General features: G+C 52.2%; 1 protein-coding gene across 5 annotated transcripts in view; it reads right to left on the bottom strand.

Moving 5' to 3' along the window:
* CHD9 (chromodomain helicase DNA binding protein 9) overlaps window positions 1-26,962 on the bottom strand; it is a 2,197,083-nt gene that overhangs the window by 334,067 nt on the left and 1,836,054 nt on the right. For 4 of the 5 annotated variants that reach the window (XM_086945174.1, XM_086945175.1, XM_086945176.1 and 1 more), the window contains one exon: window positions 3,509-3,672. In XM_086945174.1, the coding sequence (XP_086801300.1) occupies window positions 3,509-3,672 (164 nt within the window). The remainder of the gene's footprint in view (window positions 1-3,508; window positions 3,673-26,962) is intronic. The other variant, XM_086945177.1, reaches the window with a different exon arrangement.

The raw sequence follows: 26,962 nt of genomic DNA, 5'->3' as shown, positions 1-26,962 counted from the left end.
CACTCCCCCGGGACAGAGGGGAGGAATGCCTTTAGTGCTAGTCGGATCGCCCGCAGCTCCAAAAGGTTGATATGAAGCCGGGACTTCGCCGAAGACCAGAGGCCTCTGATCTCCGCCTCTCCCATGTGGCCTCCCGAGCCCTGGAGGGACGCGTCAGTCACAACCACGTGCTCCGGGGGGGTAGGGAGAGGGATCTGCCACTGACCCAACCACGGTCAATGAGCCACCACTGCAACTGTCTTGCAGTGCCCTCTGAGATCAAGACATGATCGGACAAGTTGCCCTGATGCTGGGTCCACTGAAACTTCAGGTCCCACTGCAAAGCCCGCATCGCCACCTGGCGTGATGCACCAGAAGGATGCATGAGGCCATCAGCCCCAGATGCCGCAGCGTCAACCTGACCGAGACTCGGGATAAAGGCTGAAAGATCGGAATCAGAGCTTGAATATCCCGAACACGCTGTTCAGGAGGATAAACCCGAAACTGCGCCGAGTGTAGAACCGCTCCGATGAAGAGGAGCTTCTGAGAGGGACACAGGTGCGACTTCGGCACGTTGATGGAGAACCCCAGCAAGTGCAGGAGGTCGGCCGTAGTCTGGAGGTGGCTGACGACTGTCTGGGGCGAGCCCGCCTTCAATAACCAGTCGTCGAGGTAGGGGAAGACTGACACCCCTAACCTGCGCAGATGAGCTGCGACCAACGCCATCACCTTCGTGAACACCCGTGGGGCGCTGGTAAGGCCGAAGGGGAGCACGGTAAACTGCAAGTGCTCGTGGCCTACCGTGAACCGCAGGTAACGCCGGTGGGCCGGCAGGACGTGATGTGAAAATAAGCGTCCTGCAAGTCCAACGCTACCAGCCAGTCTCCAGGGTCCAGGGCAGCTAAGACCTGAGCCAAAGTCAGCATCTTGAACTTCTCTTTCCGGAGGAAGCCGTTGACGTTCCGTAGGTCCAAGATAGGGCATAGGCCCCCTTTGCCCTTCTTGGGTACCAGAAAGTAGTGGGAGTAACAACCACACCCTACTTCTGGCCCAGGAACGCGCTCAATGGCCCCCTTGACCAAGAGGGCCATGACTTCCTCTTGCAGAAGTTGCAAGTGATCCCCTGACACGCGGTGGAATTGCGGTGGCATGGCTGGAGGGGTCGCCTCTAAGGAGAGGGAGTAGCCCCTTCGGACAATCTGCAGCACCCACCTGTCCGATGTGACAGTGCGCCAGTGGGAGAGGTGATGGCGAACCCTGCCCCCCACTGGCGTCACATGGGCCTGAAAACTCGGACTAGGAAGGTTTGAGGCTGGTGCTGCAGAGGGAGGTGTGGACTGGCCTCGCCGTTGTCCCCGACCGCCGCCACGGCGTTTTCCACGGGCGCCACCGCGCTGTATAACATTCTGCAGTGCGTGGCTGGCAGCACGTGTGGGGGCGCCCCTTCCGTGGCCACGAAAGGAGCGAAAGGCACCCGATTGCTGGCGTGTGGCCGAGAGGCCCAAGGACGTGGCCGTAGCCCTGGAGTCCTTAAAACGCTCAAGCACATGGTCTGCCTTGTCGCCAAAGAGGCGACGGCCATCGAACGGCATGTCCAGAAGTGTGGCCTGGACATCGGCCGAAAAGTTGGCGGACCTCAACCAGGCGTGGCGTCGAACCGCCACTGTCGTTGCCATCGCCCTGCCCACTGAGTCCGTGTTATCCAGCCCACACCGGATGGAATATCGCGCTGCATCTCGGCCCTCCACAAGGGCTTTGGGGGAGTTTAGCCCGGACCTCCTCCGGACATTGTGGCAGCACGTCCGCGACCGTGTCCCACAGGGTGTGGGTGTAGCGGCCCAAGATACCCGCGGTATTGACAGACCGCAGCCCCAAACTCAGGAACGAGAACACTTTCTTCCCGAATTGTTCATATCTCTTGGATTCCCGATCGGGCGGAGCAGTTGGGAATGCGGTCTAGGAAGTAGAGGCCTGGATAACCAGGCTCTCAGGGGTAGGATGGGTGGACCAAAAGCAAGGGTCGCCCGGGGCCGGGCGGTAGCGTCTGGCTATGTTCCTATCCACAGGCACACCTGTGGCGGGCTTGGACCAAGTGCCCACAAGAACGTCACACAAGGCCTCATTGAACGGCAGTAGAGGCTCACTGGAGCTTGCCTGCGGTTTGAGTACCTCAGTGAGGAGGTTAGTCCTCACGGCCGCGATGGGGAGCTCAAGGTTTAAGGCCTTGGCCGCCCTCGTCAACACTACACTATAAGCAGCCCCCTCCTCCGTAGCCACGGTGGGAGGGGAGAAAAACCCAGTGTCTGGCGAATTGTCAATACCACTGGCCTCCCCAAGCTCATATGTCTAGTCCTCTTGAGACTGGAACTCCAGAGCCAGAGGGTCCTCAGAACCCTCCCAGTCACCCTCGTCACCCGTCTCCTATAAAACAGGTGCAACAGACGGGGCCTCCTCATGGAAATAAAAATTTCCAAAGTCCGTCAGTAGCGGCGCCCAGCGGCGCTGTTCCGGCGCCAGAGTCGAACCGAAGGGAAGATTGGGGACAGCGTCCACAGTGGGCGACACCCGCGGGGCCGGCGCCGGTGAGGTCGACCGGAGACGACCCGGATCCGGAAGCGGATCCGGTGAGGTCCTGTGCGCCGGGACCTTAGTCGCCGGCGGCATCGGGGCCGAGGCACCCGACGGCGTCGGGCCGAAGCACCCGAACAGTTGCAAGCTGGGATCCTAAGTTGATGGCCTCGTGCCTTCTCGGGTGAATGAGTGGTGAGAGGGGGCCAAACCGTGCTGCTATTTCTTATTAGACTAAATGGACGATTTAGATCTCGATAAAGACCAACCTCTCAAACTGCTTCATTGACTTCTGGAGCAAAAAAGGGACTGGTACTGAACCTTTGATTAGGACCGGTCATGGAGTCGTGACTCAATCCCAGGCACCACAGGAACACATGATGGGGGTCTGTCACAGACATTTGCTTGCGACAATCCCTACAGGACTTAACACCCGCCGTTTTTTGTGAAGACGTTCCCTAGCACACAGTGACTTCTGAATTGAAATGTTAAGGTACACATCTCAGAGTGACAAGAGGGAGCTCCAGATCTGCGTGTGGTAGCACAGAAAAGAGGAACAGACATCAGCATGCGGGAGTGGCATCTAAATAGTCCCTGGACATCATTTCTGGAGCAGAAGGGCGTCAGTTTGACAAGCGCAGCACCACCTATTGGTTTACGGAAGTACTCCTTAGCTGTGCAATATGCTGGTAGAAGTCTGTTCTAGAATTTCAATGCAAGAGTGGAATTTACCCTAAATGAAAGCTCAAAATTAAGATAATGTTACCAGTTTGATTTTTTTCTATACATTAGTTTAGACTTTACATTTCAAGTTGTTTTAGACATACTAGTAGATAATATTAGTCCAATGACTCATCAGATTCACATTTCTACTAAAAGACTAAAAGAACAAATGTTGTGCTTAAAAGGGTTACTATCCAAAGGGTCAAGAAAACGTTATCAAAAAACAATCAGCACTTACCTTTGGCCAATAGGAGCTACCCAGCGTACATCCAACTTGAGCAAGATAGCTTGAATTTGGTGTTCCATTGTCCATTTGGAAGCTGTCCTGAGTCTCATCTTGTGTAGTACTTAAAGAAGCAACACTTTCCTCGTCAAATGCTTTCATACGAGGGTGTTTGTCTGCTAAAAACCAAATGATAACACGCACATTAATCCCAAAACATGTGAAGAAAATCTAGCACATTTATATTCCTGTCACATACACAATCAAACTGTTTTCTGTATTGGAAACAAGATAAATTGAGATCTTTCAATTCACAGTTGTAACAAGTGAAAATAAAACATCAGTTTGTGCTGGGCTTACCCCTGTTTTTTAATCTAAATTGTTACAAGCAATTTGTGCACTTATTAAGGTTTTCAATGGCACACTGCAAAACTACAAGCTAAAATAATAAACAAGTAAGAAATGTCCACCCTATAGGAACGCATCCCTTTTGAAATGTTTGCCCCTACTTTTTGCCTTATGTTGATGCTCTTTGACTAAGTGTGCCCTGGGTTCCTGCTAACGAGGTACCCAGGTAGTATGCCTTTTCCCTAAAACTGTACCTTTGCACCCCCAATTGGCACCTCTCTGGCCACTTGTAAGTCCCTTGTAGCACAGGTCACTTACTTGTGTAACAATATATCTGTGGGAGACATTAGTTAGTAATGGATTCCTTAAATTACAATATCCTCAGGCGTCAGACTGGATCCGGAAAGTTTTTCGTCAGCAGTACCCCTGAGCATCGGAAGGTGGAGTCATGCCGCTCTGCATCAGTCGCTGGTGTTCTAGAGGCCGAGATGACGTCACGGAGACTACTAAGGCGCCACCCATGCGGGCTGACGTCAGTTCTGTACACGACTTTCCGTGCCAGGAACGCAAAGCCATGCAAGAAACTGACCACTGGTGCATTGAAACTAGGGCCCTGAAAGGGATGACCTTAACGCACAAGTTACTTACCTTCGGTAACGATATATCTGTGAGAAACAGTAGTTGGTATTAGATTCCTTACCTTAGAATATCATCAGGCGTCAGACTGGATCCGGAATATTTTGAGTAGTAGTACCCCTGCGCGTCGGTAGGCGTCGTCTGCGGCTCCACGTCCGTCATCATCGTTGGCGCCGGGATGACGTCGGAGTACTTAGACGCCGCCCTCGCGAGCGGACGTAAGTTCTCATACACAGCTTTTCCACGCCAGAAACGCAGAGCCATGATAAAAACCAACACTGGTGCCATGAAAACTAGAGCCCTGAAAGGGGATGACCTTAACCCTAGATATCGGTGAAGGAGAGTAGGGTCTGCAATCCTATGATCACCCCAGATTTTTGCTTTTTGCTTCACTGGTTTACGACTTCCCTGGCTGTGGGCCTGCCAATCAGACCCACAGCCTAGCTGTTCTCTCTCTAAATTAACACGTGTACCTTAGGTGCATTCACCAATTGGTACTGGGCCACCTTATCAGACCCTGTAACTCAGGGCATAGGTGTACCCAGGGCCTACCAAGGGCTGCAGCATGTATTATGCCACCCCTGGCTGGCCATCTAAATCTGACACAACTGGCTGCACGACAGCTGGGGCAAGGTGGTGTAATCACCCCTTGCTATAGATATAGTATACCTATATCTAACCCTAAAATGGACACTCGTATTCCTATCAGTCACTCCTATGGCAGGCCTTGACAATCCTGAAGGCAGAGTGCTTGGAATCGTGAGAGATGGTGCTCTGGCATGAGCTGAGCCCGTTTGCAGCTTGCGGAACCAAGTCCTAATAGCTGTTCCATGATAACGCATACCATATACTCTCAAGTGCATTATAATCCTCGCGGTTATATGCCAACTCTGGTATAGCTTTATCAAAACATGTCGAGTAAGGTGTCATACGAATTGGAATACTAACCCCTCGCCAATTATGGCGACGGGGGTTAGCATTCCACCCTTCTAGAGGGACACGACATGTATGTAACTGTGAACCCCGGTTAAAGTTAACTCGAGCCTCAGCATCACAAAATGGATGCTGCCACCACAGACACAAGTCTGACCTCCTGCTGCTGGGAGTCCTTCCAGCGAGGAGAGCTTGGACAAAGGGTTACCTGTCAGGGCGGTGCTACCACCATCCCAGACAGGGTTTTGTGTATCCTGGGTAGGCAGGGCTGAATAGGAAGGTGACTGCAAGTGGCACCCCGGTGCTCACTATGCATCTGCCGGCTAGAACCAGTTCCAGGGGCACCCGAGCCCCTGAGCTGGGGAAAGTCCGGCATGGCCGAGGGGTGTAACCACCCCCTTCCTGGTCCCACCCATGGGCAGGACCTAGTCCCGTACCAGCCCCTTTCTTTAGTATAAAGGTGGGAGCGGGGACCCTTCCAAATTAGATCATCTTTGAATCCTGAAACTACTTTCTACGAAAGGAACTCAAGACTTCTTCTCAAGATTTCTTCTCAAGATTTCTCCCTTGTGACTAAGGAGTAGTCACCCTGCATCTGCGGGCACCAACTAAAAACACTGCGGTTTTCTGCACGTCCTTCCTCAGGAATCCGACCGACCAGCACGACGAGACCCGGCTTCCCTGGCACCTCTGACCTCTACCTACATCATCAGCCCAGCTGAGATACGTGGGTGTGACGAGACCTCGAGGGAACCACCATCTTCAGAACTGCACGACGCTTATCCAGCACGACCGCCGAGGGATCCTCGAGTGAGTGCTTTGGGGTTCGAGAAGCCCTAACCCTGAGCAGCTCCAGCACCGAAGTCCAGCCCCCCAGCATCCACGAGATCTGCTTGGGGCCCTTCTGCTCTTTGCTGCTCACCGCGTTGTCCGGCTACCTGCCTGCTGGCTTGTGGCCCTCCTGACGACGCACCACGATGACAACACCGCTGGTCTGGTTGCTCCAGACTGGCCCTTGCTCCCCTCCAACAGAGGAGCACCCCGGACCCTCCTGGTACACTCCAGACGCCATTTTAAGTCCACCGCGTGGGCTTGCATTTGCCAAGAGTTGTTGCCCAATCCTGGGTCCAGCGACGTCGACAGCAGATACCTTCGTGGGACAGCTCGCACCTCCATCCTGGTCGCCGACAACGCCTCCTGGTCCGAGAGACTGCAGAGCCCAGCGTCGCCCACTCACCTGGTCGAGGTGACTCCATCCGGTTCCATCCTGGTGCCCATCTAATCACTGGCTAGTGGTTCAGAACTTGGTCCCCTCTGCTTACAGGTATCCTCCATCACCGATCCAGGCTTGGATCCCTTCGAACTTCATCACTGGTCGCCTGCCAGCAACAACTTCTTTCAGACTCCATAGACTGCAACGAGGATTCCCGACGTCTTTCCAGACCTATGCAGCCGCAGCCCCTGGGCTAGGTAACCTGAGCATTTCGGTGCTCCAGCATAGCTTAACTATCCAAAGGTCCAGATCCTTTTTCGTTTCAGCTCTACCTAGTCGGATTCGTCCGATAAAACTAACTTTACGAAAACTAGCATCCATAGACTTTGTCCCGCATCCCGCGTGAGATTGCACACTCTGCACCCGAACCCCCTAGGCCTCCTGCTAGTAATCTGAAGGTTCAGTAGTCCAGTCCTAGCGACCCTAAAGCCTATTAGAGTAGTACTTACCTGCTAGTAATTTCGCATTCCACTTTTAGAGTACATGGTTTTTCGCGCCCCTCGGGCATTTGTGTAAATTGTGCGACTTTCAGTATTTCTTTAAGAGTTTTGTATTGTGCTTAGCAACCTGTCCTCATAAAGAGTCCAGGGCTGTTGTGTCCTAAATAAATATACTTTTATTTTAATAACAACTTGTGTGGTGTCCTTTCACTTGGTGTTCAAGGGGTATATGTGATGGTATAACAGCTGGCTCAACACGCCCTCTAGAGTCTAGCCTAAAGACTGCTCTTGTCCATGCTACTAGGATAGCTGGTCTACGGTTGACTTACAACCAATCATCAATAAGGGTTGTTTGGACTGATAAATAGTGATCACTAGAATAGTGAGCACTGCATATCAGGCCAACTTCTCACAATCGGTTCGCAGAACGGGGAGGATGGGTGGGGTGGTAAGGAATCTAATACCAACTACTGTTTCTTACAGATAAATCGTTACCGAAGGTAAGTAACTTGTGCATCTGAAAGAAACAGGTTAGTATTAGATTCTTTACCTTAGAATAGATACCCCAGCAATACCAACCCCGGTGGTGTGTCTGCGAACCAATGATCACATCAGAAAGTCCTGGAGAATGGAACGGCCGAAAAAGCCATCTCTCCGGACTTGGCTGTCCAGGCAGTAGTGTCTTGCGAACGTGTGCAGCGAGGCCCACGTAGCTGCCTGACAGGTGTCCTGCAAGGGGACTCCCAGACCCAGGGCAGTGGTAGCCGCCCTGGCCCGAGTGGAATGGGCAGGGAATAACAAGCCTTGATGCACTAGACGACCCATCGGGAAATGGTTCGCTTGTGCACCGCCCGTCCCTGCTTAGCACCCACGTAACCAACAAAGAGTCAGTCATCCACCCGGAACTGGAGTGTGCGTTCAAGATAGTATGAGAGCGCACGTTTAAGAAGGTGGGCGAAGTGATGGACTGCCCGATGTGGAAGGCTGTGACTACCTTGGGCAGGAAAGAGGGTCGTGTCCGCAACACAACTTTGTCCGGATGGACAGAAAGGAAAGGAGGTTGTGAAGAAAGTGCCTGGAGCTCACTCACTCTCCTGGAAGAGGTGATGGCAACCAGGAATGCAGTCTTGAGAGTAAGGAGACGAAGAGAACAGTTATGAAGTGGCTCGAAGGGAGCGCACATCAGATCATTCAGAACAAGGTTCAAGTCTAACTGAGGCATCACGAAAGGAACAGGAGGGAACTTATGAGTGATGCCCTTCAAAAACCTATTTACAACTGGAGACTTGAACAAAGAGGGCTGATCAGGGAGCCTTAAGAAGGAGGAAATGGCAGAGAGGTAGCCCTTTAGAGTGCCCAGAGCAGAGCCATGCTGGACAAGAGAAAGAAGAAAGAGGAGAACCTCTAAAAGAGGGGCAGAAAGGGGATCCGCAGCCTTTGCTGTGCACCATGCCATAAATTTGTTCCACCTGCAGGCGTATACCGATTTTGCGGCGGGACACCTGGCTGCCAGAATCACATTACAGACTTCAGGAGGCAAGTCAAATGGCCTCCTCTGCTGCCTCTCAATCTCCACGCAAGTAAGTGGAGAGTGGACAGGTTCGGGTGGAGGATCGTCCCCTGCTGCTGCAACAGAAGGTCCTCCTGAAGAGGCAGACAAATCGGGTGATCGACAGACATGCGGAGTAGCTCGGGATACCAGTATCTTCGTGCCCAGTCCTGAGCCACAAGAATGACTTGGGCCCGGTCGCGTCTGATCTTCTTCAGCACACTGGGCAGAAGTGGTATAGGCGGAAAGGCGTACAACAGACCGCAGTTCCACTCATGACGAAAAGCGTCTCCGAGCGAGTGCCGCCTTGGAAATTTCAGCGCGCAGAACTGATGACATTGCGCGTTCTCTTCTGTGGTGAATAGATCTAACCAAGACTCTCCCCACTGCTGAAAGAGGTCTTGCGCCACGTTTGAAATCAGACGCCATTCGTGATCCATACTGCACTGACGGCTGAGTTTGTCCGCCCTGGCGTTCAGGGAACCTGCCAGGTGTTGAACCACCATGGTCACGCCCTGATGTTCCAGCCACTGCCAGAGGTGCAGAGCCTCCTGGCATAGGGTCCACGACCCCACGCCGCCCTGTTTGTTGCAGTACCACATGGCGGTGGTGTTGTTCGTGAACACCTGCACTACACTCCCCCTGAAAGAGGGGAGGAATGCCTTCAGTGCAAGCCGGATCGCCCGCAGCTCTGGAAGGTTTATGTGGAGCCGGGACTCCGCCGGAGACCAGAGGCCTCTGATCTCCGCCTCTCCCATGTGGCCCACCCAGCCCTGGAGGGACCAGTCTGTCACAACTACGTGCTCCGGTTGTGGTAGAGAGAGGGACCTGCAGCTGACCCAATCGCGGTCCGTGAGCTACCACTGCAACTGTCTTGCAGTGCCCTCCGAGATCAAGACATGGTCGGACAAGTTGCCCTGATGCTGGACCCACTGAAACTTCAGGTCCCACTGCAGAGCCCGCATCCGCCACCTGGTATGATGCACCAGAAGGATGCGCGAGGCCATAAGCCCCAGAAGCCGCAGCGTCAACCTGACCGAGACTCGGGATAACGGGTGAAAGATCTGAATCAGAGCCTGAATATCCTGAACCCGCTGTTCGGGAGGATAAACCCGAAACTGCGCCGAGTCTAGAACCGCTCCGATGAAGAGGAGCTTCCGAGAGGGACACAGGTGTGACTTCGGCACATTGATGGAGAACCCCAGCAGGTGCAGGAGGTCGGCCGTAGTCTGATGGTGGCTGACGACTGTCTGGGGCGAGCCCGCCTTCAATAACCAGTCGTCGAGGTAGGGGAAGACTGACACCCCTAACCTGCGCAGATGAGCTGCGACCAACGCCATCACCTTTGTGAACACCCGTGGGGTGCTGGTAAGGCCGAAGGGGAGCACGGTAAACTGAAAGTGCTCGTGGCCTACCATGAACCGCAGGTAGTGCCGGAGGGCCGGCAGGACGGGGATGTGAAAATATGCGTCCTGCAAGTCCAACGCTACCATCCAGTCTCCCGGGTCCAGGGCAGCTAAGACCTGAGCCAAAGTCAGCATCTTGAACTTCTCCTTCCGGAGGAAGCCGTTGACGTCCTTAGGTCCCAGATAGGGCGTAGGCCCCCTTTGCCCTTCTTGGGAACCAGAAAGTAGTGGGAGTAACAACCACATCCTACTTCTGGCCCAGGAACGCGCTCAATGGCCCCCTTGGCTAAGAGGGCGAAACTTCCTCTTGCAGAAGTTGCAAGTGATCCCCCGACACGCGGTGGTACTGCGGTGGCATGGCTGGAGGGGTCGCCTCGAAGGGGGGGGGGAGTAGCCCCTTCGGACGATTTGCAGCACCCACCTGTCCAATGTGATGGTGCGCCAGTGGAGGAGGTGATGGCGAACCCTGCCCCCCACTGGCGTTAAATGGGCCTGAAAGCTTGGACTACGAAGGCTTTGAGGCGGATGCTGCGGGGGTGGATGTGGACTGGCCGCGCCGTTGGCCCCTGTTACCGCCACGGCGGCGGTAACCACGTCCGCCACCGCGCTGAATGTTGGTCTGCGGCCCGTGGCTGGCAGGACGTGTGGGAGCAGCCCGTCCGTGGCCACAAAAGGAGCGCTGGGCAGAAGATTGCGGACGCAGGCCGACAGGCCCAAGGACTTGGCCGTAGCCCTGGAGTCCTTGAAGCGTTCCAGCGCATGATCTGCCTTGCCACCAAAGAGGTGGCTGCCATCGAACGGCATGTCCATAAGGATGTTTTGGACATCGGCCGAAAAGTTGGCGGGCCTCAGCCAGGCGAACCGCCACAGGCATGGAAATCGCTCTTCCTGGCGAGTCCGTGGTATCTAGTCCACATCGTATAGAGTACCACGCTGCGTCTCTTCCCTCCATGAGGGCTTGAGCGAATTTCGCCCGGGCTCCCTCTGGGCACTCAGGCAGCACAGCCGCAACCGTATCCCACAAAGAGTGGGAGTAACGGCCCAAGAGGCACGAGGTGTTGAACAACCGCTATCCCAAACTAAGGGAGGAGAACATCTTCTTTCCACACTGTTCAAACCTCTTTGATTCTAGATCTGGTGGTGCCGTCAGGAATGCGGATTGGGAAGTAGAGGCCTGGATAACCAGGCTCTCGGGGTGGGGTGGGTGGACAAGAACGAATATGCTACTTACCAGTATGCATCTGTTCTTGGCATGTAGGGCTGTTGACATTCATATCTGTGCATAGATCGCCGCCTAGTGTTGTCCTGGAAGAGTCTTCGAAGTATCACAAGATAGGTGGCTCCTCCCCTGGACTACAGTGCGCATGAGCATCCTCTCCATTCCCAGATTGTTTTTGCCATTGTGGCAGAGATGGAGTAGATACTGTAAGTGATGACCATGCCAAGAGTAATTCGGAGTGCTGCAGCCGCTACAGGCGCTGGGGAGGAGGGCGGGCGATATGAATGTCAGCAGCCCTACATGCCAAGAACAGATGCATACTGGTAAGTAGCATATTCGGTTCGAGGCATATGGGCTGCTGAATTCATATCTGTGCATAGAATATATAGCAGTCCCTCTATTAGCAGCAGCTGCCTGTGCCAGCTGCAGCAGTCTGAAAAAGTGTTTTTAGAACAGCCTGTCCTACAGCTGCCTGCTGTTTGGAGTGCACATCTACGCAGTAGTGTTTGGTAAATGTGTGTATGGTAGACCATGTGGCAGCTCTACAGATTTCCTCTAAAGGAATGTTTCCCAGGAAAGCCATGGATGCCCCTAACTTTCGTGTTAAGTGGGCTCTTGGGGGAATCGTTAATGTGCGCTTAGCCTTTTGATAGCAAATCTGTATGCACTTAAAGATCCATCTGGCTATACCTGCTTTTGAAATGGGGTTGCCTTTGTGTTGTGGTGAAAAGGCAACAAACAGTTGTTTTGTCTTCCTGAAATCTTTTGTCCTATTTATGTAGTACATGAGAGCTCTCTTGACATCTAGTGTGTTGAGCATTCTCTCTGCCACTGAATCTGGATTCTGGAAGAACACTGGCAGTTCTATAGTTTGATTCATAAGGAACTGTGAAACCACCTTAGGCAGAAACTTAGGGTTAGTGCGTAGTACCACCCTGTTGGAGTGAATCTGTATGAATAGCTCTTGGATAGTTAGTGCTTGAAGTTCACTAACTCGTCGTAGCGATGATTGCTATTAGGAAAGCCACTTTCCACGTTAAGAATTTTATCTTGCATGAGTGTAGAGGCTCAAAAGGTGGACCCATCAGTCTGGTAAGGACCACATTCAGGTTCCATACAGGTGCTGGTGGGTGTCTGGGAGGAATAACTCGTTTGAGTCCTTCCAGAAAAGCTTTGATCGCAGGCACTCTGAAAAGTGAGAGATGCTGCCTGTTTTGGAGATAAGCTGCTATTGTGGATAAATGTATACGTATGGAAGCGTAGGCCAGATTGCATCTGTATAGATGTAATAGATAACAGATGATGTTGTGAGTAAGATGCATCTAGCGGATTAATGTCGGCATTGGTACAATAAATGACGAATCGCTTCCATTTTGCCGCATAACATGCTCTAGTTGTGGGCCTCCTAGCCTCCTTTATGATATCCATACAGTCAGGAGGAAGGTTGAGGTGGCCAAATTCTAAGACCTCAGGAGCCAGATTGCCAGGTTGAGCTGTTGCGGATCGGGATGCTGAATGTCGCCATTGTTCTGCGTCAAAAGTCTGGGTGTGAGTTGTAGCCTTTGATGAGGTACAACGGAGAGTTCTAGAAACGTGGTGTACCATGGTTGGCGTGCCCACGTTGGAGCAACCAGGATGAGAGTCATCGAGTGTTGCCTCAGTTTGCGTGCCACTAGCGGTATTAGGCGACACAAACCAGCTCTCAGTGACCGATGCTTCTTAACCACACACCCAACACCAATTGTTCTGGCGTCAAAATCAATCTGATTTCTTGTCTGCAATGTAGGAAGGTGGATATCTGGCTATGGTTGCCCCCAACTTTTTGCCTGGTGTTTTGCTGGTTTTTCGACTTAGTTGACCTGGGGCCCTGCTATTCAGGACCCCAGGCCCACTGCTCTCTCTGTAAAATGGATTCCATGTACTCTAGGTACAGATCTAATTGGATACTGAGTCACCTTATCAGCCCCTGTACAGTGTACCTTAGGTTCCCAGGGCATAGGTACACCCATGGCCTACCAGGGGCTGCAGCATGTATTATGCCACCCCTGGCTGGCCATCCAAATCTGACACAACTGGCTGCTCAATCAGCTGGGGCAAGGTGGTGTAATCACCCTTTGCTTTAGATATAGTATCCCTATATCTAACCCTAACAGGATTTTGTGTATTAGGTAGGACAGGGCTGAAAGGAATGAGACATACCTGGGGCACACAAGGTGTCCCTGTGCATACACCAGTCTGCGCATCTGCCGGCTAGAACCAGTTCCAGGGGCACACCAGCCCCTGACCTGGGGAAAATCCGGCATGGGAGAGGGGTGTCTCTACCCGCCTTCCTGGTCCCACCCCTAGGGCAGGACCTAGTCGCGTACCCACCCCTTTCTTTAGGAGAAAGGCAGGAGCGGGGACCCTTCCAAATTAGATCATCTTTAAATCAAGAACTACTTTCTACGAAAGGAACTCTCGACTTCTTCTCAAGATTTCTCCCTTGTGGCTAAGGAGTAGTCACCCTGCATCCGCAGGCACCATCTAAGAACTCTGCGGTTTGCTGCACGTCCTTCCTCAGGAATCCGACTGCCCAGCTCGACGAGAACCGGCTTCCCTGGCACCTCTGACCTCTACCCCCATCGTCAGCTCAGCTGAGATCCGTGGGTGCGACGAGACCTCGAGCGACCGGCCATCATCAGAACCTGCACGATTTCTAAACCAGCACGACCACCGAGGGATCCTCTGGTGAGTGCTCTGGGGTCCGAGAAGCCCCGACCCTGAGCAGCTCCAGCACCGAAGTGCAGCCCCCCAGCATCTCCACGATCTGCGTGGGGCCCTTCTGCTTTTTGCTGCTCATCACGTTGTCTGGTTACTAGCCGCTGGCTTGTGGCCTTCTCGACGATGTCCGACAAGTAACGCTGCTGGTCTGGTTGCTCCAGACTGGCCTTTGCTCCCTTCCGAGAGAGAAACACCCCGGACCCTCCTGGTCCACTCAAGACATAATTTTAGGCCCACCACGTGGCCCTGAATTTGCCAAGGCTTGTTGCCCCAATCCTGGGCCCAGCGACGCCGACAGCATCAACGTTCGTGGGACAGCTCGCACCTCCATCCTGGTCGCCGACAACGCCTCCTGGTCCGTGAGACTGCAGAGCCTAGCGTCGCCCACTCACCTAGTAGAGGTGACGATCATCCGGTGCCCTCCTGGTACCCTCTGACTACTGGCTAGTAGTTACGAACTTGGTCCCCTCTGCTTTCAGGTGTCATCCATCTCTGATCCAGGCTTGGATCTCTACGAACTATCTCCACTGGTCGCCGGCCAGCAACTCCTTCCTTCCGGCTTCTGGTTCGTCAGCGAGGACTCCCGACGTCTGTAAAGACTTGTGCAGCCGCAGCCCCCGGGCTAGGTAACTTCGGCATTTCGGTGCCCGCATAGCCTCAGTATCTAAGAGTCCCGAGTCCCTATCGCTTCCGACTTACCTTATCGGGTTCGCCCGAGACCACTAACTTTCCGGTCCCTCGGGCATTTGTGTAGATTGTGCACTTGAAGTATTTTCCTAAGAGTTTTGTTGTGTGCTTAGTACCCTGTCCTCATAAAGAGCACAGGGCTGTTGTGATTCTAATAAATACACTGTTTATTTTCATAACACTTGTGTGGTGTCCTTTCACTTGGTGTTCAAGGGGTATATGTGATGGTATAACAGCTGGCTTAACACGCCCTCTAGAGTTTAGCCCGAAGACTGCTCGTATCCACGCTACTAGGATAGCTGGTCTAAGGTTGACTTACAACCAATCACGATAAGGGTCGTTTGGGCCAATGCATAGTGATCACTAGAATAGTGAGCACTGCATATCGGGCCAACTTCTCACAATGTCCATCTACACACCCTGACATTTTCAAAGATGTATCGGGTGTGTAGATTGGCACTTTGGTTCCCGAGATTACCTTGCCAAAAGGTGCAAGTTCTCTCTTTATAATAGTAGTATAGATGGACGAAAACTCACTAAGTGATTAAAGAAGAGAAAGGACCATAAAACAAGATATTCTCTTAAGAGAAGACATCCCCCCCCCCTGCCCCTCCCCCCCCAAAAAAATGTAGGACAAGGGTGTATTAACTAATCACTGAGGGATAAAATGTCCCAGATAACTTTGCAAGCAATGTTCACTGAACAGCCCTGAAGAACATAAGTAGGCAACAATACAACCCCCAAAGAATGGAAGTAGCCATTATTATTATTATAAGTACTTGAAAGAATACGAAATACTGATCTTGACTCTACCATATGCACAAGTTACTTGCCTTCGGTAACAATATATTTGTAAAACAGTAGTTCGTGTTAGATTCCTTACCTTAGAATATCCCCAGGCGTCAGACAGGATCCCGAAAGTTTTCGTCAGCAGTACCCCTGCGCATCGCGTCCGTCGTCGGCGTCGTGACTGACAAGATGACAGTACTTAGACGCCGCCCTCGCGTGCTGACGTCTGTTCTGTACATAGCTGTCCACGCCAGGAACGCAGAGCCATGATAGAAACAGACACTGGTGCCATGAAACTAGGGCCCTGAAAGGGATGTCCTTAACCGTAGTTATCGGTTCGCAGAACGGGGAGGATGAGTGGGGCGGTAAGGAATCTAACACTATCTACTGTTTCTTACAGATATATTGTTACCGAAGGTAAGTAACTTGTGCATCTGAAAGAAACAGGTTAGTGTTAGATTCCTTACCTTAAAATAGATACCCCAGCAATACCAACTCCTGTGGTGGGTCTGTGAATCAATATCACACCAGAAAGTCCTGGAGAACGGAACGGCCGAAAAAGCCATCTCTCCGGACTTGGCTGTCTAGGCAGTAGTGTCTAGCAAACGTGTGCAGCGAGGCCCACGTAGCTGCCTGGAAGATGTCCTGAAAGGGAACTCCCCGACCCAGGGCAGTGGTAGATGCTGTAGCCAGAGTAGAATGGGCATGCAGCCCAACAGGAGGCTCCTTTTTCGCCAAGGAGTAGCAAACCTTGATGCACAAGAAGACCCACTGAGTGATGGTCCGTTTGTGCACCACCCGTCCCTTCTTAGCGCCCACGTAAACAACAAAGAGCTGGTCGTCCACCAGGAACTGGCGTGTGCGATCTAGATAGCAGGAGAGCGCACGTTTTGAGTCCAGATGGTGGAGCCTCTCTTCCTCTTTCGAGGGATGCAGAGGCGGAAAGAAGGTGCGCAAAGTGATGGAATGCCCGATGTGAAAGACTGACTACCTTGGGCAGGAAAGAAGGACGAGTCCTCAGAACAACTTTGTCCGGATGGACAGAGAGGAAAGGAGGTTTTGAAGATAGAGCCTGGAGCACACTCACTCTCCTGGCAGAGGTGATGGCAACCAGGAATGCAGTTTTAAGAGTCAGAAGACTAAGAGGACAGTTATGAAGTGGCTCAAAGGGAGCGCACATCAGATATGTTAGAACAAGTTTCAACTCCCACAGAGCCATCACAAAGGGAACAGGAGGACACGTGTGTGATGCCTTTCAAGAATCTATTTATTACAGGGGACTTTAAAAGAGAATGTTGATCAGGAAGCCTTAAGAAGGCTGAAATGGCCGAGAGGTAGCCCTTGATAATGCCCAGAGCAGAGCCCTGCTGGGCAAGAGAAAGAAGGAAGAGGAGAACCTTTGAAAGGGGGGCAGAGAGTGGATCCACAGCCTTTGCTGTGCACCATGCCACAAATTTGTTCCACCTGCAGGCTTATACCGTTTTTGTGGAGGGACGCCTGGCTGCCAGAATCACATCGCAAACTTCAGGAGGCAAGTCAAATGGCCTCAATTGCCGCAACTCAATCTCCACGCCTGTAGGTGGAGACTGGACAGGTTCGGGGGAGGACCGTCCCCTGCTGCTGCGACAGAAGGTCCTCCTGAAGAGGAAGACTAATCAGGGGATCGACTGCTGAGTAGCTCGGGCCCGGTCTCGCCTGATCTTCCTCAGCACTCTAAGCAGAAGTGGTGTAGGCGGAAAAGCGTATAACAGACCGCAGCTCCACTTGCGATGAAAAGCGTCGCCGAGCGAGTGCCGTCTTGGAAATTCCAACGCGCAGAACTGATGACATTGCGCGTACTCTTCGGTGGCGAATAGATCTAACCAAGGCTCTCCCCACTGCTGAAAGAGACCTTGCCCACATCAGAAGCCATTCGTGATCCATCATGCACCGGCGGCTGAGTTTGTCCGCCCGTTCCAGCCATTGCCAGAGGCGCAGAGCCTCCTGGCAAAGGGTCCACGACCCCACCCCGCCCTGTTTGTTGCAGTACCACATGGCGATGGTGTTGTCCATGAACACCTGCACTAAACTTCCCCGGACAGAGGGAAGGAATGCCTTCAGTGCAAGTCGGATCGCCTGCAGCTCCAGAAGGTTGATATGGAGCCGGAACTCCGCCGGAGACCAGAGGCCTCTGATCTCCCTCTCTCCCATGCAGCACCCCCATCCCAGGAGGGACGCATCCGTCATCCCTACATGCTCCTGTTGGGGTAGGTAGAGAGATCTGCCGCTGACCCAATCGCGGTTCGTGAGCCACCACTGCAACTGACTCACAGTGCCCTCTGAGATCAGGACGTGGTCGGACAGGTTGCCCTGATGCTGTGCCCACTGCACAGCCCGAATCCGCCACCTGGCGTGATGCACCAGAAGGATGCAAAAGGCCATCAGCCCCAGGAGCCGCAGTGTCAACCTGACCGAAACTCGGGATAAAGGCTGAAAGATCGGAATCAGAGCCTGAATATCCCAAACCCGTAGTTCGGGCGGAAAACCTGAAACTACGCTGAGTCCAAAACCGCTCCGATGAAAAGGAGGGGGACAGGTGTGACTTTGGCACGTTGATGGAGAACCCCAGCAAGTGCAGGAGGTCGGCCGTAGTCTGGAGGTGGGAGAAGGGTATCGGGGCGAGCGCGCCGTCAACAACCAGTCGTCGAGATAGGGGAAGACTGAAACCCGTGATTTGCAAAGATGAGCTGCGACCACCGCCATCACTTTCGTGAACACCGAGGGGCGCTGGTAAGGCCGAAGGGGAGCACGGTAAACTGAAAGTGCTCGTGGCCTACCGTGAACCGCGGGTAGCGCCGGTGGGCCAGCAGGATGGGGATGTGGAAATACGCGTCCTGCAAGTCCAACACTACCATCCAGTCTTCTGGGTCCAGGGCAGCCAGGACCTGAGCCAAAGTCAGCATCCTGAACTTCTCCTTCCGGAGGAAGCCGTTGACGCTCCGTAGGTCCAAGATAGGGCGTAGGACTCCTTTGCCCTTCTTGGGTACAAGAAAGTAGTGGGAATAGCAACCAGGTCCTACTTCTGGCCCAGGAACGCACTTGGCGGCCCCCTTGGCCAAGAGAGCCATAACTTCCTCCAGCAGAAGTTTCAAGTGATCCCCCGACATGCGGTGGTACTGCGGTGACATGGCTGGAGGGGTCACCTCGAAGGGGAGGTAGTAGCCACTTTGAACGATTTGCAGCACCCCCCTTGCCGACGTGATGGTGCGAGGAGGTGATGGCGGACCCTGCCCCCCACTGGCGTCGAATGTGCCTGAAATCCTGGACTAGGAAGGCATAGAGGCAGATGCTGAGGGAGCAGATGTGGACTGACTCTGCCGTTTTCCCCCGGCACCGCTATGGTGGTAACCACGTCCGCGACCGCATTGAGACTGGTTCTGCGGCCTGTGGCTGGCTGGACGTGTGGGGGAGCCCCTTCCTTGGCACGAAAGGGGCGAAAAGCAGACGTTTGCTGGCGCTGGCCTAGGCCCAAGGACTTGGCCGTAGCCCTTGAGTCCTTGAAACGTTCCAGCGCACTGTCCGCTTTGTCGCCAAAAAGGCGATGGCCATCGAAGGGCATGTCCATGAGCGAGGCCTGGACATACCCCGAAAAGTTGGCAGACCTCAGGCAGGCGTGGCGGCGAACCGCCACTGTTGTTGCAATCGCTCTACCCAGCAAGTCTGTGGTGTCAAGTCTACACCGTATTGAGTAGAGTGCTGCATCCCACCCATCCGCCAGGGCTTGGGTGAGCTTTGCCCGGGCCTCCTCCGGCACTCCGTATCCCACAAAGAGTGGGTGTAACGGCCCAAAAGGCAGGCTGTGTTGACAGACCGCAGCCCCAAACTCAAGGAGGAGAACAGTTTCTTCCCAAACTGATCGTACCTTTTGGATTCCCGATCCGGAGGAGTGGTCGGGAATGCAGTTTGGGACGTAGAGGCCTGGATCATCAGTGTAGGAGAGTAGGGTCTGATTCCTATAGTCACCCCCACTTTTTGCTTTTGCATTACTGGTTTTCGACTTAGATGTGGCTGTGGGCCTGCTAATCAGACCCACAGCCCAGATGCACTCTCTCTAAATTCAAGCCATGTACTCTAGGTACATACACAATAGGGAATTGGGTCACCTTGTCAGCCCCTGTAAAAGTGTACCCTAGGTACTCCGGGCATAGGTGTAACCAAGGCCTACCAGGGGCTGCAGCATGTATTGTGCCACCCCTGGCTGGCCACTCAAATAGACAACTGGCTGATCACTCAGCTGGGGCAAGGTCGTGTAATCACCCCTTGCTTAGGTGTAGTATTCCCATACCAACTTACATATAGACACATAGTAACCTATAAGTCACTCCTATGGCAGGGCCTTAACAAGCCTGAAGGCAGAGTGCTTGGTTACGTGTGAGATGGTGTTCTTGCATGAGCTGAGCCTGTCTGCAGCTTTCAGAACCATGTCCTTATAGCTGTTCTATGATATTGCCATACCATATACTCTTAGGTGCATTATGAACCTCGCGGTTAAATGCTAACTTTGGTTTGGCTTTATCCAAACATGTCTTGTAAGGTGTCATACGCTTTGGAATACTAACCCCTCGCCAATTCTGGCGACGGGTGTAGCATTCCACCCTTATAGAGGGAGAAGACATGTCAAGTCCAACGAACCTGGTTAAAGTTAACCAGAGCCCCAGCATCACAAAATGGACGCTGCTGCCACAGACACAAGTCTGACCTCCTTCTGCTGGGAGTCCTTCCAGTCACGGAGGTTTGGACAATAGGTTTCCTGCTTGGGGAGGTGCGAGCACCACCCCAGACAGGAGGATGTGCATTGGGACAGGGATGGCTGAATAGATTGAGACACTGCCTGGAGCACACTAGGTGCTTCATGCATACCCCAGTTCAAACCGGTTGCTGGGGCACTCCAGCCCCAGCTCTGTCACGAAACTGAACAAAGGAAAGGGAGACTTTAGATTAATTCTGGGATCGACTTGAGACGAAACTCTGGACCCTTCCACATTCACCTGAGCTGAAGACTGAAGAATCCTCCTTGTGGCCAAGGAGTGACCACCCGGGCAACCAGGCACCATCCAGCAACTCGACGGCTTGCTTTGTCCCCGTTCCCGCCGGAACCAGAGCACAGAGCCCGACAAGACCTCGACTCCCGGACCTCTCTGACCCCACTGCACGACTCCAGCACAGCTGAGCCCCGTGGAAGGCGTCGGAACCCCTGGAACCAGGCAACTTGGAAAGTCTTCAACTTGCTAACAGCGCAGCTCCTCAGGCATCCTCGAAGCTGTGCACTGGGGACTGAGACACCCAGACACCGAGCTCCACCTGCACAGAAGACCAGTCCCCCACACTCCACGAGACCTGCGTGGGGCCCTTCTGCTTGTGTTCTGCTCGACGCGGTATCCGGTTGCTGGCCCGTTGGATAGTAGCCCTGTGGCGACGATCCTCTTGAAAATCCATCGCTGGTCTGGTTGCTCAAGACTGGCCCTTGCTTCCCTGCAAAGGTGAAGTACCTCAGACCCTCCTGGTCTGCACCAGAAGCCTTTTGTGTATCCTGCGTGGGTTGCCTTTGCTTAGGCTTGTTGTCTCCGATCTTGAAGCCGACCCCTCTATCTGCGAGAACCTTCGTGGGACAGTTCCTCTCCAGCACCTGGTTGTCCTCTAAGCCTCCTGGTCTGCGTGGTTTCAACGACAAGCTTCACGACAGCACCTGATTGCTCCTCGACGACGTCTGGTTCCTGCCTGGTTCCACCCGGTCACTGGCTAGTGACCTAGACTCTGTCCCCTCTGCTTTCAGGTCTTCTTCAACTCCAATCCACCCTTGGATCCACCTGGACATCTTTCCCCTGTTCGCCTGCAGCATCTTCTTCCAAGGCTCCATAGGAATCAACGAGAAAATCTGACACACTTTGACACCTATGCACCCGCAGCCCGTGGGTGAGGTAACGCGAGTACTTCGGTGCTCCTGTAGGGATTGAGTATTCTAGTGTCCAGTTTTGTTAGTTGTATCTTCCTCGTTAGACCGGAAGTGTCCTAAATCTCCATTTACTTACCTTTTAAGTTCCTATTGACTTTCTATTGACTCTCGCGTGAGTGTACCGACACTGCACGTGCCGCCTATGGGCCTCCTACTCCTAACCTAAGGGTCAGATAGTGTAGCCCCAGCGATTCCCTAGGCTCTAGGCCTCTTCCTTTCCCAAGTCGTGGTTCTTATACCACTTATTTAGTATATGGTTGTACGCGTCCCTAGGGTTTAACTGTAAATTGTGCTATTTAAAGTATTTCTGAGAGTAACTTATGTGCTTTTGCCTCTGGCCTCAAAGAGTTCAGAGGAGTGTGTTAGTGAATAAATACATATATATTTTACATATATCCTGTGTGGTGTCCTTTCATTTGGTATTCAAGGGGTTACATATAGTAAAACAGCTGGCTTTACACGCCCTTAAGAGTCTTTTAGCCTAAGACTGTTCTGTCCACGCTACCTCTAGGATAGCTGGTCTATAAGGTTGACTTTACAACCATCACCATAAGGGTTGTTTGGACTGGTGCAAGGTGTACACTAGAATAGTGACCATCATATACCAGGCCAACTTCTCACACCAGTGGATTCCTCACCTTGTGAATAGAATCCCACAGCAGTCCCCACTCCCGGAGGAGGGTGTCCATTCTCCTATACCAGAAAATCCTGTAGGACAGTACGCGCAAAGTGACCGTCCCTCCTCACTTCGGAATCTAAGCAGTAATGCTTCGCGAAGTGTGGAGGGAGGCCCAAGTTGCCGCTCTACAAATGTCCTCTACAGGCACACCTCTAGACAAAGCAGATGTAGCAGACCTTGCTCTAGTAGAATGAGCTCTCATACCTTCAGGAGGTTCCTTACCCGCCAGAGAGTAGCATATCTTGATACACAAGACAATCCACCTTGATAGAGTGCGCTTGTGCACCGCTTTGCCTCTTCTGGAGCCAACAAAGCCCACAAAGAGCTGGTCATCCACTCTAAACTCTCTGGTTCTGTCCAGGTAGAAGCTCACCGCCCTCTTAGGTTCCAAGCGGTGAAGTCTCTCCTCCTCCTTAGAAGGGTGAGGGGGAGGATAGAAGGTGGGGAGGATAGAAGGTAGGGAAGGTAATGGACTGCCCAAGATGGAAGGGAGTTACCACCTTAGGCAGAAAAGCAGCCCTGGTCCTGAGAATCATTCGTTCAGCATGAATGGTCAAGAATGGGGGCTTAGAACTAAGAGCTTGAAGCTCACTCACCCTCCTTGCCGAGGTAATCGCAATCAGGAAGACCGTTTTAAAAGATAACAGCCTCAAAGGACACTTGTGCAAAGGCTCAAATGGAGAACCCATTAAGAAACTAAACAAGATTCAAGTCCCATTGAGGTACAATAAAAAGGAGTAGGAGGAAATGTATGTGTAAGGCCCTTTAAAAACCTTAAAACAATAGGTGATTTGAACAAAGACGGCTGGTCTGGTAGGCAAAGGAATACAGACAATGCCGATAGATAACCTTTGACTGTAGCCACAGCAAAACATAGCCGAGCTAAAGAAAGAGCACACTGAAGTATGTCAGACAAACGAGCCTTCAAAGGGTCAATGGACTTCTCCCAACATCAAGAGACATATTTAGACCATCTATAAGAGTAGATAGATTTGGTGGCATCACGCCTGGCCGATAATATGACATCCCTCACATCATGTGGGAGAGAAAAAGAATTAAGGTTGCCCCGTTCAATCTCCAGGCATGAAGGTGCAAGGTCTGGAGGTGGGGGTGTAGAACCTGCCCCTCCATCTGAGAGAGGAGATCTTCCCTGAGAGGGAGACGGAGCGGCGGGCACGAGGAGAGGTGGAGAAGATCTGTGTACCACCTCCTTCTTGACCAATCCGGGGTGATCAATATGACTTGGGCCCGGTCTTGGCGAATCTTCCCCAGAACCTGAGGAATCAAGGGTATGGGAGGAAACACGTAAAGGAGTCTTGAGTCCCAACTCAACTGAAACGCGTCCCCCAAAGCTCCCTGCATTGGATACTGGAGACTGCAGAATGACGGGCAGTGAGCATTCTTGCGAGTGGCAAACAGGTCCACCTGAGGAGCTCCCAACATCCGAAAGACGTATGTCGCGAATCCTTTATGGAGGAGGGAATGCCAGACACACAGTAGTATCCAGTACCACACCTATGAACAGGTTGCCCTGGGAGGGCACCAGGTGAGATTTGGGTACATTTATCGAAAAGCCCAATCTGTACAACAACTGAGTTGTGACTTGCAGATGATAGAGCACCTTCTCTGGCGACTCTGCTTTGATCACCCAGTCGTCCAGATAAGGGAATACTGTAATCCCTAACCTTCTGAGATGTGCTGCCAGTACTGCCATCACCTTGGTGAAGACTCGAGGCGCAGTAGTAAGTTCAAACGGAAGGACCGCAAACTGGTAATGTTGCGAACCCACAGTGAAACGGAGATACTTCCTGTGCGACTTCAGGATGGGAATGTGGAAATAAGCATCCTGCAAGTCGATCGACACCATCAAGTCTTCTTCCAGCAACGCCTGAAGAACCTGTGCAAGGGTGAGCATCTTGAACCTCTCCTGTTTCAGATAAAGGTTCAAGATCCGGAGATCCAGGATTAGACGAAGTCTGCCATCCTTCTTGGGTATCAGGAAATACCGGGAGTAGCATCCATGACCCCTTTCCTGCTCCGGAAGCACCTCCATCGCACCTTTTCTCAGTAACACCAGGTCTTTTCCTGCAGGAGTAGCAGGTGGTCCTCCAAACAAAAACATTGGCAAGGAGAGTAATTCGGAGGGAATTCCCGAAAGGCAAGAGCATACCTATTCTCCACAAGATTGAGAACCCAAAGGTCCGATGTGACTGATTCCCAATCCCGCAGAAAATGGGTAAGCCGACCCCCTACAGGACTAACATGATCCGGAATGGCAGATCTAGGGCTGCTTTGCTATGGATGGAGGGGGTGGGAGGAAGAGGAGGAGGAGGAGGAAGAGGAGGAAACTTGACGTCCGAGGACAAGCCCATTGTCTTCCTCTGTATGACTGGTACAGAGGATTCTGCGATTGCTGCTGCTGTTGCGGTTTGTTGTAAAGAACGAAAGGAAGTCCTTCAGAATCCCCTGTATCTCCTACTCACAGAACCTCTGCACTGAAGACCCAAAGACCTAGCCATTGCTCTGCTGTCTTTGAACCTTTCCAGCGCAGCATCCGCCTTTTTTCCAAAAAGGGCCGAGCCAACAAACAGCAGATCTACCAAGGCAACCTGGACATCCGCAGAAAATTCAGAGGACTTCAGCCAAGCAGTTCTCCTGGTGGCAATCGACGAGCACATAACCCTCGCCACAGAGTTAGCTGTGTCCAAACCACTCTGGATGACTTGGCGAGCAGCAGCCTGAGTGTCAAAAAGTATCTCATTAAAATTCTACCTGTCCTCCTCCGGAATCTTAGGAGCTAATTGTTTTACAGAGTCCATCAAAGCATGTACCGCCCTAAGAGACAAGTGGCATTCGTTGACTTAAGAGCCATGCTGGCTGAAGAAAAGATTTTCTTTGCCGACTGATCTTGCTTTTTAAATTCCTTGTCCCCAGGCACCTGCGGAAAGGCACCTGCAGATTTCTTGGAGCATGCTGCCTGTACCACCAAGCTCTCGGGCAAAGGATGAGAAGATAAGAAGTCCGGGTCACCAGGAGCCACCCTATATCTCCTCGCGACAGCTTTCGAAACCGCTGGAGCTTTAAGAGGCTTACTCCACACTTCCAGGATTGGCTCCGTCAACGCCTCATTGAAAGGAAGCATAGGCTCTATCACTAAAGACGGAGAGTGGAGAACTTCTGTCAAAATATTAGATTTAAATTCCGCAGTGGGAAGATTTAAATTCAAAAGTTCAGCTGCTTTCTTTATGACCACATGATATGGAGCCACATCTTGACGGGGCATCCGGAACAGAAGACAACTCCCAATCTGGAGAAAGTTCCAAGCCACTAGCTTCCGTCAGATCATCAAAGAAATCCTCAGATTCCTGCAACTTGCCTTCTTCCATCTCCATCTCTCTGTATCTCCGTTCCTCCAGAAGCCGTTGAGCCTCCCTTCTCGACCTCTCCTTCGGGATCGGCGTCGGCGGATCCGCCACCGACTCTGACAGAGCCGCTGCCGGCGTCAAACTCGGCGCCGAAGGACCAGGCTGTAGCGGAAGAGGTGGTCGAACTGGAACCGGTGACGAAGGTATCAGCGCCGAAGACCTCGGCGGCGCCGGGAGATGCCAAGCCGGAGCCGAAGTCAGCATGAAAGGCATGAACGGAGCCGGAGCATACGTTTGTGGAACTACAAGATTATAAGCCATCGAACCCATGGGACCAACAGGTGCTCCAGAGGGGTACATGGCTCTCGAGAAGACCCCATACATCACATTTAAATAAATTGAAGGGTCTTGTCCCGGGCCCGGAAATGGAGGGTATGGACCCAACGGCTGCTCCTGAGTAGGCACCGGATTCGGCTAAACCTGTTCTTCGACACGGGGGACCGGAGTGGACGAAACCTCAGGGGAGGGAACCTCTTACTCCTCTCGAGCTGGAGAATGAATCGACGTCGGAGACGGATTCTAAACTCGAGCTGGTGACTGCTCCGGTGAACCAACAGGCGATTGCTCACCTTCCGGATCCAGTGCAGCAGGTGAAGGAGAAACATAATCCTTCCGATGCCGACTTAGACTCCTTCTCCGAATGACGCCAAGACAGATGTTTCCTCTTCTTATGCTTCTTTTTTGACCTAGAAGCATGCCCCGAAGAAGACCTCGAAGCCGACCTCGACTTCGAACGCCTGGAGCGAGACTTCGATCCTTTCTTCTCCTTTTTGCCTTTTAACTTCGCAACCAGTAGTTTCTCCTCTCTTTCTTGCAGTTGTATGATGGAACATCTACCACTTAAACAACTACAGTCTAAACAACTACTCCTTAACCAGTACTTAGTCTAAACCACTACAGTTTTAACAACAACTATCTTTTACAACGACTATGCCTTTGCCTCGCTTGCCTTTACCCTATTAATGTAAATATTTTACTGGTAAGTATAAACACGTGTGTGTGTGTACATATATATATATATATATATATATATATATATATATATATATATATATATATATATATATTTAATGGGTTTGTATGTACCTGTAAAACACTTGCATTTCGTGGTAAAGGCATGCATGCTAAAGACATATGCGTTGTAAAGTTAATATATATATATTTATCTACACACAGACATGCACCCCGTTACTCCCTATTATTGTTATAAAATCCCTTTCCAACCAAAAAACCTACACCCACCCCTAACCTTTAAAATCCCCTTTCCATCCAAAAACATATATACCCACCCTAATCCCTACAAATTCCCTATCCACCCAAAAACCCACACCCA

Source organism: Lissotriton vulgaris, chromosome 12, assembly GCF_964263255.1.
Source record: "Lissotriton vulgaris chromosome 12, aLisVul1.2, whole genome shotgun sequence".
NCBI classification, from domain to species: Eukaryota; Metazoa; Chordata; class Amphibia; order Caudata; family Salamandridae; genus Lissotriton; species Lissotriton vulgaris.
The sequence above is the reverse complement of the archived record's forward strand: the minus strand, read 5'-3'. Positions and strand labels throughout refer to the sequence as shown.